Source organism: Ruditapes philippinarum, unplaced genomic scaffold (assembly GCF_026571515.1).
Source record: "Ruditapes philippinarum isolate M1 unplaced genomic scaffold, ASM2657151v2 ctg3079_1_1_1_1, whole genome shotgun sequence".
Taxonomy (NCBI): Eukaryota; Metazoa; Mollusca; class Bivalvia; order Venerida; family Veneridae; genus Ruditapes; species Ruditapes philippinarum.
The window spans coordinates 1-17744 of NW_026859501.1; the positions used below are offsets into that span (position 1 = coordinate 1).

At 31.3% G+C, this 17744-nt stretch overlaps 1 protein-coding gene across 1 annotated transcript; it reads right to left on the reverse strand.

Moving 5' to 3' along the window:
- Positions 1-2929: 2929 nt before the first annotated feature.
- Positions 2930-14024, reverse strand: LOC132756727 (uncharacterized). Its single transcript, XM_060747861.1, has 5 exons — positions 13821-14024; positions 11911-11977; positions 6460-6750; positions 5993-6114; positions 2930-3424 (listed from the first exon to the last, which is right to left on the reverse strand). The coding sequence occupies exons 2-5, from the start codon at positions 11957-11959 to the stop codon at positions 2930-2932; spliced, it is 957 nt and encodes a 318-aa protein (XP_060603844.1). The 5' UTR covers positions 11960-11977; positions 13821-14024.
- Between the last annotated feature and the right edge of the window lie 3720 nt (positions 14025-17744).

Below are 17744 nucleotides of genomic sequence, written 5' to 3' on the forward strand. Positions count from 1 at the left end.
TTTCTTTTTGGTAATAGAACAAATACATATAATGATATATTATTGTTTCAAAACAAACTTTGTCTTTCAGGTTTACATCGACAGGATGTATAACCAGGACAAACATTTGAAAGATTTATTATTTGCTCTAAATCTTTGACCATTTTATAAAGCAACAAATAATATTTTAACCTTGACGTGTGACCTTGAACATAGTCGCAGAGACCTGAATTTAAAGTGCAACAATCCGCTTTACAATGGTGATAATTTGTGCCAAGTTATACTGATGGGCGTACAGAAAGATAATACTATTATCAAATAAATTCCTTGTGCAATAAAAAAATAAAATGAGATTATTCTGGAAATACGGAAGCTACTGAAATAATATTTATCAAGATGACAAAGGTGTTGGTTAGAAGTTATTTTTGAAGTTTGATTTAAATTCCGAAAAAATAAAAAACATAAAAAAAAGAAAAACCTCAAAGTAATTAAAAATTTGTCTGATGAACCCTTTTAAAATTATTATCACAATTGGGAAAAACTGTTTCCCGAAATTTACACTAATAAAACTAAAAAAACCTACCAAGAATAAACCCTTTGAAAAAAATAACCCCCCTTTTTTTCCAGTCTGGTGCAATAAATGCAAATTCCCGAAGACAAAAAAAATACTTAAATATCAGGGGGAATTTGGGGTTTTAAATTAAACTGACATAAAAAATTTTTTCACTCTCTTACCCAAATTACGTTGCATAAATTTAAATATTTTATTGTAAAGCGAATAATTTAAATTTTAAGGGTCTTTTGGAAAACCGATGACTGAAATGTTTTCAATTTGAAACCAGTATGTAATACCCATAGTTGAAAAATAAAAAAGGGGGTGCACTTTCCTCCTCAATGAAAGATCTATACACCTATGAAGTTTCAAGTTGAACCTGTAACACTTTTTGAGATTAAACTCCTGCACAAATAAAAAGGAAAAAAAAGGAAATATTCAAACAATATTTAGTTTAGATATTATCAAATATTGATGCACGGGATTCCTGCTAAAAGATTCTATCTATGATAAAGGTTTCATGTTTAACATCTAAAAAAATTAGCTATGCTCCACTAGACAATATAATATAATACTATATAATATAATCAAAATTCCATATTTAAAAGTCAAGCTTACAAAGACATAGCATTTAATTGTCAACTTGCAATATGTATTCGTTCTTTAACATAATAATTAGACTGAGGTTATGTCGAAATTCACCTGCAATTCATAATTGTGTTTCAAGTTGATACCTGTAACACTTTTTGAGATAAACTCCTGACAAATAGAAAGGAAAAAACAAAGGGAAATAATTCAAACAATATTTAGTGTAGAGTTATCATTATTGTGCACGGCATTCCTGCTAAAAAAGATCTATCTAATGATAAGGTTTCATGTTTACATCTAAAAAAATTAGTTATGCTCCACTCAGGAAAGAAAAAGTATAAAAAATAACAAAGGGCAATAACTTAAAGATTATTAAGGATAAAGGTATAATAGGTGTGCACTTCACACTTCCGGAGTGAGATCTATCCACCTATGAAGTTTCATGTTGATATCTTAAATGTTTTTTCTTGAGTTATGCTCTGGACAAAAATTAAGTTTGAAAAATAACAAAGGGCAATAACTGAAAAGTTATGCAAGGTAGAGTAATCATTCTTTTGGACTGCACTCATCCTATATATGATCTATCCACCTATGAAGTTTCAAGTTGATACCTTAAATACTTTTTAAGATATGTTCCGGACAAAAATGTGGGACGGAAGGACGGGCGACGGACGGCGACTATTTCTATATCCCCCGCCGCCATTTCGGCGTGGGAAAATAAACTCCAAGTTCAAGGTGGGATAATTCTGAAAATGTCAATGCATATTATTAGTTCTGTCTCACATGATGTGGGTGATAATAAGCAATATGCATTTGAAATTTGAAGTTTTTACCTTTATAAATGACAAAGTAATAGCAAAATATTTTACTGTACTAAAAAGGTTAATCTGAAATCTTGCCGCGAACACCGTATGAGTAATCCAGCTATCACTTAGTAAAGTCGAGTTCAAAATGCAGGTATAGCCATGGCTATTTAGATCTCCCAGAACAATGGTTAACCAACACCATATCACCATATTACAAATTATCTCATCTATCTACATTTTTCAATTGTACTGTGTTTGTGTGTGTTTTTTCTTTGTTGTTTTTTTTCGTTTCACATACTCTGACTTGACATATGCTCTTAATAAAGAAATCATCATTATTGTCATAGTACTTTGTCGTTTTTTTGGTACATTCATGGTGTAATTGGAAAAAAATCCTGAGTATCTTTAGTTGTTGGGCCAGCTCCTTTAATCATCTTTCTATTAGTGTGTTTCCTTAATTGTATACAGGCTATGATAATCAGAATCAAAACCACAAAAACAATATATAAAAATAACAGGTATTTCTATATCTTGAGATTTGGTTGTTGTAGATGCAGAATTGGCATAAGGAGTTGGTTGTGGTGTGGAACCTCACATGACGACAGTCATTCAGTTCATTTTATATTGATGATGTTTGTTTCAAAATTATGGGTACTCCCGTAAGTAAACAAAAACCATAACCATGCAGGGTCTATGTCAAACAATTTTCTTATTTTCTAAACATCAGAGGAAGAGTTAGTAAAGAATTCTCCAAGAAAACGACATTTTTCGTACAAAATATAATCAAAATTCCATATTTAAAAGTCAAGCTTACAAAGACATAGCATTTAATTGTCAACTTGCAATATGTATTCGTTCTTTAACATAATAATTAGACTGAGGTTATGTCGAAATTCACATGCAATTCATAATTGTAGGGTGCATGCACTAGATCCTACTAAATTGTAGACCACAACGAAATCTAAACCATCGTATGTCTCTGTCATTTGTAAAAATACAAGTATTATTGCTTATTGTTTAAGAAAGTTGAAGGTACTGATATTAAGGACACATTATCAATTTTATTAATATATTTATGATGAAAGCTTAGAATTCTGTCTACATGACTACTACAAATATACAAATAACGACGCCTGAATAATTGAATAACGCGGTTACGTGATATGTTACAAAATATGTTCAATCTAGACATTATGGTCAAAACATAAATATGCAAACGCAGTTTTGGAATACGTGTCACAAAAAGAAGACACACAGTTTTAGTAGTACCTGCTTTAAGCCGGTATTTCGATGACGTCCATGCAAATACTTCCTCTATGTATAAGTTGTGTGTGACTGTAACCTTATATACGACCTCTACATAGTCGGACCCAGTATATTCAGTGTGAGTAAATCCACTTTCAACTTTTTTATCTGTCTCTGCATTGCATGTACGTGAACAATTTGACCTTTCCGATGATTGTATGGGACTGGCTGTAAAATCTTCTTCTGTTCCATTCTGTCATAAAAATTATTTCTTGTTTTAAATGCATTCGGAAAAAAAATCACTTCTTTCCCAGACTTTCGTTTTTAAAAAAAGAAATAAGTTAAAATAGTGATCCCTCGGAAGCATTAATCACAACAAAATAACATGAAAACTGAAGACTTGGTCTGTATAATGAGGGCTTATGAAAAGATGCAACTCCCTTGCACCGGCTTAAGCGGTAGTTAATTTTTAACAGTATCTGGATCATTGTTTTCGAAGGACCAGAAAAAAAAATCACTAAAGTGAAGTACGGACAACTTTTTACAACTTGACACCTGCTGTTGTGAATATTAAAATCTGAAAAAAGGGATTATCCCCCGGAAGCAGTGATCACAGTAAAATAACATGAATATTGCAAACTCTGAAAATGTCTTTGTAAAAGAGGGAAAGACTCGTGTCCTTGTAATAATAATTACATTTTCTTGTACGCATACATCTTAGATATCAAGTACTGTATTATTTTATTGTTTCAGTAAGACCTTTCGGGCCAAAGAAATCCCGGATACCCAGTATTAAGGGTGCTATATTTGTAAGGCAAATGAGGAACTATGTTTTTTTTTTCGAATTGTATTTTTTGTAAAGAAATAAAGGATAAAAAACTATTGAAATATCAAATTAGGGGAATATAGGATATGTTTAGTTTAGATTGATATTAGGTTGAAAAAAGTTTTTTGAGAAAATAAATTGTTTAATGGAATATTTTTGAATGATTTTAGAAATACATTAAGATTGATGTTTTATGTATTTAATGTTTTAAGTAAGTATCCAATCATAAAAAAAATTGAGAAAAAGTGATCTCTCGGAGGTATTAATCACAACAAATTTAAACAAATTAATCCTGTATTTGAATTCCAGCAACAAAATTGCTGACCATTTCCAAGTAAATGCCAATAATGGAACTTTCAAAACAATGTATCAATCGAACCTAAAATACCGGTTTTCGATATATTGTAGCGTGTATCCAGCGGCTATTATTATCCTAGTAATACAAAATAAAAACTTAATATTATTAAATGCAAATATCAGTGATTCTAAGTATTGAAATATGAGTACCGCTTTTTTCCCTATCCCTCATGTACAGACCCAATCGAATCTAGTATACAATTTTTATATAATTTTGTTATACTTGTAGCTCCAGAGAAATCAAAATTTTTCAGATTTTTGTTTGACATTTTGATTACAAAACAAAATTAAAATTTTGAAGTGGATAGCTCTGTTAGTTTCTGAGAAATGGACCATAGCCTTTATCCTATTACAAGACTAATGATTTTTTACTTGAATATATGTGTGACCGGTAAAATATATCAAGGTGCATGACAATATAATGTTTAAGTCTAATAAGGTTGTTAGAATTGATGTCTGTGACCGAAAGTAAGAAATGTTGACGCCGCCTCCAACGCCGCCCTCAATTCAACCCAGTGGGTCATTACAACAGCTCCGCTAGTTGCAAATATTGTCGTTTAGTTGTCATTCAACTTCTGGAATATGATATTATCCGTACAAGACAACAATCTACAAATGGCAAGTATAAATTTCGGTATGTTGTTTAGTATTATCCAGGTGGTGTGACGGATGTTGCATTTATATATAATCCTTCATGTACTGACTCATTCAAACCGAGTCTGCCATTTTCATGTAATTTTGTTGTAATTAATGCTTCAGAGGGATCACTTTCTTTCCAGTTTTTTGTTTGCGTGTTTTGAAACATTATTGAGGTAATGTGATTTACTATAAGATAAGATAATTTAGTATTAACGGAATTTATATTTAACAGCACGTTTTCAAAAAAACGTTTCAACAGGGAAACATTGTCATGGAAATCTCTTAGTCGTTGCAGTTGCCGCATAATTGGCTTCCTAACTCGTAGCCAGAAGATGCCGTTTTGTTGCTTAGTACGAGCAAAATTGAGACCACTTTCGAACTGCATTTTTGCAAACCAAACATCTCTTGACTAATTTGTGACATTCCGACTACAATTGTGGTTTGAACTTTAAAGTAATACAAACTTTATGGCATGTCCCTCTGTTGCCCTAAACATGGTTGTTTTGGAAAGTGCAAGTTAATACCAACAAAACATTAAAAAACAAAATCAAAAAGGAAGGGCGGCATATAATGACCGCATCCCCCACTGCAAGACCTCCGGCAAGGAGCCCAGCAATATATAACAGACGGGCCAAAATAATAAACGGAACGACACTATACACCTCTTCCTTAATATTTGTTAAGTATACTTAGAAACGTATGTTATATTATAGGGGTGATTTTATTATTAAAAAAATCCTATATGTCAGAACAGTACTTGCATAAATTTTAGTTGACTTATTGAGTAAACGTTAAAGGGAAAGGTATAATTATTATTTGAGATTGGGGGTTCAAGTCCCAGCGACTTCATTTTGTATCTACTTTTACAATACAGTCACCATTGCTACGATAAATGGTTAACTTTAGTGTAATACTCACTACTAAGGACAATTCCAGTCAAAAAAGTCCTGATTGCTAGAAAAGAGCTTGCAAATAGATGAAGCACATCTGTCAACCTACCTCAATTTTGTACCATGTAATTGTTATGTTAGATGTTGGGAAAACGCATCCCGTATTGACCATAATTTGGCCATCTGTATTTGCTCCAGGTTCCTCTGTTGTAATACTTCTCTGGTCAAAGTCTGCGATTGTAAAGAAAGAATATCTTTGACATAAACAAACTTGGCAAAATAAAAACAAAACAAAGTATGTAGTTAAAAAAGCTTTAAGACTGAAAAGGTAGATCAGTTTTGCATTTTTTTAAATAAAATATGCTTAAATAGCGGAAGTTATGAGGTTTCTTTAAATTAAAAGAAAACTGTACCTGTAAGACAAGAGTCAAAAGGCTTTTGCTAAACAAAATGCAAATAATATAATTAATTTCATAAACAATGCGAATATATGCTTATATTATACTTTTATATATTTCTCGAAAATAATATGCAACATTATTCTTCTTTGGTGGTTGATAAACAGAGTCACATTACCTGCTATGGATGTTGTGACATAAACTTCTTCGGCTGTGCTTACGTCTTTGCAACTATATGTTGCACAATCTGTGTATGAGTAAGGGCTTACTTCCAAGTAAAATTCATCACTAGAGACAGATGACCTGTATTTTAAGGAAGGTGGGAAGCAATTGTCTTCAGTTCCTGAACAGGTTGTAACAATTTGCGAGTTACGTCGCCATTCAATGCCATTTTTTGTTGGATTTCTACAGGTACATGATATGTTTGAGTGATTTTCAGGCACATCAGGAACACAACTTAAGGTAATACCTGTAATAAACACGTATATTTGAGTCACTAATATTTCAATACAACTGATGTTATTGACTCCATATTTATTTTAGTATTATTTTTCGAAATGTATAATAAATCAATAAAGAAATGGTCTCTTTAAACAGATTACCTTCAATACCTAAGTTACGATATTTTGCATCAGAATGTAGGGTTTTTCAAGGTCATAATGGCAATTACTACGTCATTTCCAATTCCAGTCGCCTTGCTATTCGGCATTATTTTCCAATAAACGGTGAGTGAATTGTCACACATGCGCAATTGCGCAAACAGCTCTCAGTGAGTTTTTAAGATTGCTGTTTCGTTAAGTTGAAATATTTGTAATCGCGTGCAGACAAAATTTTAGTTTTACATGACATTATCATGCGAAATAAACAAAGACTTTAAACTTCAGACAAAAATTCAAATAACTATGCCAGAGCAAACGGTGACCAACAGAAAACCCTTAGATAAAATGTATTTCAGATAGGCGGTAGACATGAAGAGAGCAAAAGTTTTTAAAAACAATAGAAGGCAAAGAGTCTATTAGTTATAACGAGTCTATGACATATCGACCCCTTGACACCTCGACCCCTTGACACCTCGACCCCTAAGACATCTCGACCAATGATACTTAGACCCCTCAGACACTTAGACCTCTTAAATTGACTGGACATTTCGACCCTTTATTCTTTATAATGTTCTTGAAGACGTTCACTTCGTAAACATAATGTGCTTAAAAACGTCAATGTATGGAAAAAAATTAATTTGTTTACAAGTTAATTATATATAATCTAATAGATATGCTGAATAATAAGTGAAATCCTATTGAGCCGTTATTTGTTATATATAAGTTAAGTATTTTATTTAAGGAACTGAAAGACACGCACAACATTTAAACAGAAAGTATAATATATTATATTTATTTGTATACATACGCGTAATATCAGAAACAAGCAATTATCATAGTATTGCAAGCAATCCATAAGTCCCCTACCGGTTAGAACCCCAGCAACATTCTGATGGACCATTGGCCATTCAATTTTACCAGTGAATGAATGACATAAATGAACTTAAATCTTTTGAGTTCAAAGTTTGTCTATATCACAGTAATGTGTAAAGTTCCCCTGCCTAGTAAGGAAATTATGTTTATACAACCTTGTCATATTATTACGATGTGGGATTTTAAAGTAAATCCTATTAGAATAAAGAAGTTGGAGTGAAAAATACCAATTTCTCGAAAAAAATCTAAGTTCAAGGGGGAGATAATTCTGGAAATAGTCTTGCTAGAGTATTTAACCTTCTCAAAAATATTGAGTGATAATAAGAAACATATATATGAAGTTTGAAGTAGATACATTAGGAAATAAAGAAGTTATTTAAAAAAGACAACATTTTTTTACATAAAAATTCTAAGTTCAAGGGAGGTACTACTGATAATTTTTGTGCTAGAGTTGTAAACCTTGTCACATATGATGTGGTTGATTACTAGAAACTTATATTTAAAGTTTGAAGTTAACACCTAAAGAAATAAAGAACTTATAGTAAAAAAGCTGACAAATTTAAATCAGAAATCTTGAAATTCAGGCTATTTGTTGCCATAGCAACCAGATTTGTCAACATAGGAAGTAAAGAAAAAGATGTGCATAATCTCCAGACTGCCATCTACCCATATTTCAAGTTTCATAAAAATATTTTCAGTACTTATTGAGTTATCACTGGATCCAGTTTATGTGTTAAATTTGCCATATTTTCAGACTATTTGTTGCCATAGCAACCAGTATTTTCAACATAGGTAGAACAAAAAAGTCGTGCAGAATTTCCATACTGCCATCTATCCATATATCAAGTTTCATAAAAATATTTTCAGTACTTTTTGCGTTATCGCGGGATCCAGTTTTGTGGAAGGACGGACTGACAGACGGACGGACAGACGGACGGAGGGTAAACCTAAAGTTCCCTCCGGTTAAACCGGTAGGGGACTAATAACAGTAATTGCAATGAAAAATTGTAATGTTGTTTGTTTATGATATAAATATCTATCAGTCGTTTTGTAATTCACCTTTTTCTAAGCAAATATTGACATTATGTCCATGTGCACTTGTTACTTTCTGTAAATCGAACTACTTATATCAGGAAATCTTAAGCTTATTGGTCCTTTAAATACTATATTTGAATAAAAAAACACGTACGTGTGTTGTTATAGATGAAATAAAAATATATTTTCGAGGATGTTAGTATGAAATTAATTAAGTATCGATAACTTTTCTATCGTTACAAATCAAAAAGTAAATGTATCAAATTAAGAAAAGTAACAAATTACTTCCGAAAATTATTACAGACTCAGGTCAATATTGCCAAACAATAAGAAATGTTAAATTAAACTTAAAAAAAATCCTTATCTGGCACTGAAATCACAAGCAAAATTATAATATCACTAATACCAGTACAGTATTAATGTACCAACAATAAACGGGACCATCTTTTTTTTTCACCGGTGTATCGAATCAATAAGTGTTGTGTTTTTGCTGTACTTTTCCGTTTTTATTAATTTTTCATATGACATTTGTTGTGTTAGATACATTTTGATTCAAGGAACATGTATGGACTTATATTCAATAATTAAATAATTTCTTAACTTGTTATTGTCCAAAACATATTACTTTTGAAGCTTATTATGGCAATATTTCACTCAATGTATGAGAAAAATGCGTATGTGAGATGTAATAAAACATTTTTGAGATTAACTTGTTTTTTTATGTTACAAATTATATAAGAAATAGATGACACAATATCATTTTTTGTCAATATCACTACAATTTTAAATATCATAATTTACATTTTAGTTATAAAATAGCAACATGAAGATCGTTTTCAAATAACAACCATTTATTGATTGATTGGTAATTTGTTTTTTAATTATTAATTCGGACTGTAAATACCATAAAAATGAGATCATTCATTGCTACTTTGACTAGTCAATTGAATATATCAACTTAATTGTGTAGACATGTAAAATAATTCATCGCCAATATAACATGCATGTGTTTCTCACAGAAAAATAAACTAAATCTTTACAAACTTGCAGAAATTGTAGTTATGAATAAATACGGAATACACAAATCGCGCATTTTCATTATTATCATTACCATCATAATTCCTCCACCTTTAGTCTTTTTTGATATATCACTCCCAGGCATTTTATATTAACATAAATTAAAATTAAATGTTATACCTGCTATGTTGCCTACCTACAATTATATTTATCATGCAACTGCTATGGTAACTGCCCGATAACACTTGCCTGATAATTATGTTTGATATCACGTCAGTAACCTGATATCAAAAATTAGCCCCGCCCATTTTAACGGACTTTTTTTCAATTGCTTATATTCGAGCATTTTCATCAGCATGTGAATTCTACAATGTAATCTCATACCCTTACAAGTCTTGAAATCAATATGCGAAATTTATTTATTCATTATTTCGTTTTCAATTACAAATAAATTAGATAGCGAATAGTTTTAGCACCAACTAAATGAAGTGACGTCATAATTTATATTGTAAATGACATCATCGATTTTCACGTCATACTATACATGTAATCATTACAAACAGGCTGACGATTTTCTTTGAGAACTTGTAAATGTTTGCTTTATTTCGCCGGATTATTATTTAATAAGTGAACAAATTGATTCGTTTAAAAAATAAGACGCATGTTTGTGTAGCTTGTGTTTGATTGCCGATTTGACTTTTCTGTGATTGAAATTATCGTGAACTTTTGAATTTGACAATTCAAGACAAAAATTGCAGTAAAGTTTAGTTTATGTGATTCTAAGCGGATTTTTGGATCGATGTTTAAATTAAAGGTAAGAATGTTATCGTATTAGGCCTACATTTTGTTGTATCTTTTATCCGAGTCGAACGAAAAAATGGCCGCCAATTACAAATTCTAAGAGTCAGGGGCGGAGGAATTTGTTTTCAAGAATTATTTCTTTGAACAAAAATTCCCCTTTTTAACAAAATTCGCTATTTAAAAGTAGATTATTTTGTTATTTTGACAGTTATTATGTGTTACATGATAAATAGAAAAACATGCTACTGTCTTTTGATATCAATTTTATCAGGCGAGGCTGATATGGGCAGAAAGGGCTCGGCAAGCCTCGCCCTTTCTAGCCCATATCAGCCTCACCTGATAAAATTGATATCAAAAGACAGTAGCATGTTATTCTCTATGTAACATAACATTATACGAATAAAAACAATGTTAAATTATTACTTTACCATACGTTTTCAATATTTTAACGTATATTTTTATGAAAAAAATTAAAATAATTGCTATTTACTTTAAATTATATCTCGAAGTATCTGTGATTCTTAAGCACAAAAATAAGATAGGGTCGAAATTTCTTACCCACTAGGGGTCGAAAAGTCATGTCAAAAGGGGTTTAAGTGCCAATGAGTCTAGAAGTCATCTTAATATCGTTATGCGTAGAGAAGGCAAGGGGTCTCAATGTCTTACTTGCGTTATAACTTAGTTTTAGAGCTGTATCTCCAAATAAATCATATGAAATTTTAAAGACAATATGAAACCAACATCAACAATACAAGAGAAATATCTCAATCAGGAGTCGCGGGACATCTATATGGAGTTGAGTTGATATGTGACTTGAAAGCATCGGACCCTTTTAACCAACAAGCCTGACAAGAACAACTTTTAATGATATTTTGACAAAAGAAAGAACATAAACAACAATGAAGTGAATTGTTCTCGTCTTTATTTTACAGTTGCCCCTGACTGCTTTTTCGTGGACCTGAACTCAACCAGAGCACGAACTGGGACCTAGAAGCTCGAATTTGACATATATATTTGTTTACACTGACAACTGTCCGTTTCATAGACAGGGTGACGACCAAGATTAGCTGTGGTGTTTAAACGCCGTGATATTTTATTGCAAACACACCTCATGATATTTTATTGCAGGCACACCTTAGATATTATTTAAAGACGTATATACATGAATATTGCTCAAATTTATGCGATAATGGCAAATGGCGAGCATTAACCAAGTACCAATCTCTTATTATTCGGTAGATCATATCGTGTAATTTGAAGGAAAGTATAATAATAAATGATGGTCACGTGACCATACAACTTACCGTGTGCAAAGTGGAAAACAGCTGTTGATATCAGTAGTTTAAAAATCATGGTGGGTCTGAAAATAAGCTAAAAGTATTGTTGATATCAAATTTAAAACATTAAAAAAGATATATTATCATTTAAAGAATAGCTTATCCAATCTTTATAGATGATTAAAAAGTTCAAAAATAGATGTTTCGCCTGCATGTACACTAAGGATCAGTAAAATGTAAATACATTAATGAAAGAATATTAAGAAATACAGTTACAATATCAGGATTCTGTCCATTATTTTGTAAAATAAAGTTCCATATGAATATCTTGTTGTTCGGTAAGTAGAATGAATACTTGAACAGTTAATAAAAATTCGTACTTTATCAGTAAAACGAGCATGACTGGGTTTTTAACCATTTTATTTAAATAAGCATGATACTGGTCAATAAGTAGAATGAATTCTTCAAAGATGTATCTTATTTCTCAGAGGTTTTCTTAATCAGTCATTCTGACGACTGTTTGCAAAAGAAAACCTCGATTATATAGTTTACAAAGCCTTTTTAAGCAACAATTAAAACATTTTTATTTATATTTTCAGTTCTTATATTGTTTTCTTTTCATACAATACCGAAATAATATCTCACATACACTAACGCCCCATATTTGATCCATATCAGTTTGTTTTTTGACCAAACGGCGCCAATCCGTAAGCAGCGTAATGACGTCATCCAAAGTAAACAACTCATTCATAACCAAGCTGACATTATTGCATACATACAAGAATGATAAATGGGGCACTGATGTAAACACAATACCACGTAAGTTTTTATTGTCAAAAAACTTGATAAAATAACGTTTTTTTCTGATTATTTCTTTTGTTTAATAATTTCTATATCTTCGCAACAGTAGGGTGCGAAAATCGAAAAGCGTTATACGAAAATCGGCACCGGAAGTTATTTTCGCTTGAAAAAAATAGCATTAGTGATCTTCCTTATTTTCTAGTGCTAGAATTGAAATAATATCGGTCTTAGCGGTGTTTAATGGCTATTTAACACCGGTTTTGTCGTTTTGATGCAAAACAATAACCATTCAGGCCTACGCCCTTCGTGGTCAATTCATACGCATCAAAACTCCAAACCGGTGTTAAAAACACCGCTTAGACAGATATTTTTTCTTAACTATATACTTCTCTAAGAGCTATACCTTTGCCTGAATCTTGCTTTTTCTTAATTTACAGAAATGTTTGTTATGGCGTATTCTTTTAATCAATAATTCTCCAAAATGATGAGTTTTGTCATTGCTATGTTGGATATTTTCATGAATATATGAAGAAGTATCTTGCATTTCTCTTTAAAGTTGTCACTGTGTCAACAAGACACAATTATGAGCAGGTAAAAACGTCCGACATGTTGTATCGTAAATCAGACAAAAATGAAGAAAGATCACTGTTTAACTCTAAGATATAGAGGATATTCAACTTTTTTATCGAGTGGTATGAAATTAAACATTTCATAAGCGGTTGTAGCCACTAGTGAAATATGATAATTTTCATAGCACAAGATGGAAATAAATCCATTATTTATACAAATAAACTTGAATTTTCTTACATTTATCTCTTTTCTCACAGTTTGAAAGACTGGCCTTAAAATTTTGTATATTATCTGAATTTGGCAGTAGTCCAGCAAGAAACCAGTGAAAATATAAAAAATATGTTCCACTGCAGTGAAAATACGGAAAATATGCTACACTGCAGTGAAAATACGGAAAATGAAAAAACAAATTTTATTTTATCGATGTTTCTCAATATTTCATTTATAAGTATAAGATAAATATTTATATATCCTATATTTCATCAGTATCAACCTTCATATCGTGGTTGTTTTACTACAAAAAAAATATAATTACATACAAATGTATTTGAAATAAAGCATCTTACCACTTGTTGAAGAAGAATCGTTAGGTCCGTTTATGTCTTTAAAACAGTATTGCATACATAATAAATCCTAATTGTCCTTTGCTATTTAAATAGTTTAATTAATAAATTATATCAACGCGTATGATTTATGGCAAACAATTTTTAAACAATAGACCGACACTATTATATTCTTTTGATACAATGTTAATTAAACATTAAGCTATGTTATTGAAATTTTTACACCTTATTATGCCTAATTCGTCAATTTGTAATATCGCCCTTTGAATCTTCATACTCAATTATAATTAGCCAGCTGATCTCCGCGTTAGTTAAATGATCAAATATTTTTTGTATTGAAACTATTCTAATTTAAACATTTGTTGGGAGAATAAAGAAAATTAACCGTCTATTATGTTAAAGGAATTTAAGATAAACTTCAAAAATTCCACCTAAAATTATTTAATAATCGCTGTCATAACTAAATGGTATGCTACTTTTATCCAATGTTGTCGTAACACTGTGTTTATATTGCGTCTTATGTTTTTCATCTTCTGTCAATTCAAATTCGATGCTTCACCATTACAATTGGTTAGTTAATTAGGTACGGGTGTTTTGGTCTACGATTTTAAATAAATATTTAAATATTGATAATAGATTTAGGTATTTATACAAGATATTTCTTGAAAGAAAATGTGATCCAGTTTTATGTGATCTCGTTTTAACATTTATATGATGAATAATATTTTGTTCTTGCAAAATACATGTATAAAAAAGTAAGCGGTACCGGATTATATATCTAACACATTCATGTATTGTTTGATTTTATTAAGCTGTCAATTCCATATTGATTATACCGTCAATGCACAGAATATATTAATATAGGGTTAACGCACGTTTTTCCGTGTTATAACGTCTGCATCTAGTCCCGAGGAACGGTTGGTGCCCGAGCCCGGTAGGGCGAGGGCTCCAACAGTTCCGAGGGACTCTGCAGACTTTATAACACGAAATAAACGTGCGTTGACGCTATTATAGCATAAATTTTTCAAACAGATTTGTGATGTATAGTTTATACAAAACACAATTGCATTAAAGTCTTGAGCTTGGACGGTATTTATCCAATTCTATGTTTTACGTATGCGTTTCATTTTTCCGGGGCCAACAACTTGGAAAATTCTCGGAACCGAACGAAATTTTGAATTTTAATTGATTTAACAAAGCTTGGCCTTTTGAGATTTATTATCTCAAGAAAAAAAACGTTACATTACTACATTACTCTACCCTCTACCCAAGACAAAACATGACCCTCAGAAATTCTTAGAATGATTTCAGATTGACGGTAGAAAAAAGATCAGTGACATCAGAATCGGTTTTTTTTTCAAGCAAACAAGTTTATAAAAAAATCAGGCACTAAGCATTATTCTCTCAAAGAAATATAAAGAGCATTTATCAACATTAACATAAATAAAAAACATTTTCTCATATTAATTTTGTGTTATCTAGTTTTGTAAGTTAATCGGAGTGTTAAACTGAATGACAGGTAGATTCTACTGTATTTGTTTACATTGACAACTGTCCGTTTCTTAGAAAGGGCGACAACCAAGATTAGCACCGATGTCTATACGCCGTTTTTCCGGCATAGTTACTTGAATATGCGACTGAGGCCCTCGAATCAATAAATTTCAATATAACAAGAGCGCATGACTCTTCGGCAAACAGGCCAAATCGTCATTTTTTGTTTGTTTGTTTACTGGGCCCTGTATGTATTGCGCATAGTTGAAACCGGGCTATAACAAGAGCGCGTGACTATGTTAACACATGGTTTTGGTCCCGTTATAACATGGGCAAAAGAGGGAAAAATAGTCGATTTTATGCTATAATATTCGATAACTGTCGGTACATTTCGTGAGATGTACGCAATAAGATGTGATTAAATTCAACTTGTTTCTATGTATTAGTTACGCTGACCGTTATAGGGAAATGGGGTAGACTACGGATTTATAATTTCAAAATGTCCTTCGTGACCGAGATGATCGAGACCGCGTATGTCCAGGATTTTGTTCTTATTCATAACATTTTTCAACTGTTTTGAAGTTATGTTTGTTCTTTTTGTTTTTTTATATGTTTTGCTTTGTTTGTAATATTATTTTTTTGTTTATAACTTTGTTCAATAAATAGTATTCAAAATTCATTCCGATTGAAATCAATAAATGTCTTTTCAGTGCCGTAAAATACATTAGAAAACATGACAATTCAGTGTTTTTAAGTTGTTTCATATCCGTGTAGCCAATTTAAAATAGACTTAAAATAAAGAAAGAACAAGTCTAAAAGAATGGATTGAACCTCGGACCTCTCATATATAAGGTAATCACGTAACCAACTGTGCTATTGTGAATGTTAAGAGAAGCTCTACATTAAGCTAGTGGAAGTTTTGTCAAAGGTTAATTATATACTCCACATAAATTCTCAAAAACTATACGGTCAGAACCGAAGTGGGATCGAATATTTTAATGAGTGCTATAATGTATTTATAACTGACAAGTCAATAAAATCATACTAAGTATATAATCCTTTCTTGCTTTGTTGTCACGTATGGTACTCGAAACTGTCAATATATTTTTATAGAATAGCAGACCTTTCATTTTGAACCAATTCACTTTATATTGAATTGAATACTGATCAATCAACTGTCTCTATAAAACAACCATGAGGTTCTGCATTATATTAAACTTACAACGTCCAGGTATAAGTTGAAATATTTTGGCTGTCCTTTGACACTTTCATGGTCAGTCGAGCTTTAACGAATTTCAATAATGATAATGGTGATGATGATGATGTTCATGATGATAATGATGATGTTGTTGATGTTCATAATGATATTGATGATTATGATGATGATGACGACGACTGGACCGACAACAACGACGATGGCTACGTAAACGATGATGATGATGATGATAACAATAATATTGCTTATTTAAAATGTAGCGTTATATCTGTGTATTTTTTCACATGGTTATTTATACTTCTTACTCGATTAAATATTAAAAAAGTAAAGTTCCTGTGTAACCCTAAACAATCGTTTGATGTGGTAAATAATAAAACTATTCTTCTGATGTGGATTATTTCACCCACCTTTTTATTTAAATAGAAAGCAATTGTCCTCACCTGAAAAATCGGTTAACTTGCAAGCATATCCATACAACTCTTCAGGGGAAAGGATTGAAATTCATACACTTATTTGAGAGCATGAAAGGGCACTGGCCAATGCTAATAATTATAACATGGATTTCGGAGAAAATAAAGATGGCCCTTTTGAATTTAACACACTTTACATCATCCAGGCTCTTGTTTCATTGTCAAGCACTGATAAAAATCGGGCTTGTATTTCACTGACAGCCCGTTTATACACTGTATAGAAATATAAAAGAAAGGAAAATGTTATAGAATTGACGAATTCCTGTGTGATTTAGTACTTTAGATACTTTACTTACGAAGATACATTTTTGTTTGTCACGAGTTATGTATACAACAATAACAAGGACCAAAAAATGTTATTTAAATTGAGTGTTGGCTTTTAATTATAATAAATTTGTTCCTACTTTCTTACAAAAACGAGATATCAGCACAGATGATTTCAGTACTATTCCAAATTGTATAAAATTCTGTTTATGTAAACGACATCGTGGGAAGATAGTATTCACCCAAAGCACAGTTTTATGAAAGTATATAATAGTGAACAAAATAAATACTATTTTATCTTTCAAATTATAAAAAAAACACTTCAGATTCTGTCAACACCATATGAAATAATATGTGCACTTCTGTTTTCCTATTTTACCACTTCATAAATAATGTGTATGTCTTTGCTTACCATCTTGTTTGAAATTATTTCAAAACAGTTATTTTAATTTGTATTTGTTTCATTAATCAAAACTCCTCTGTTTA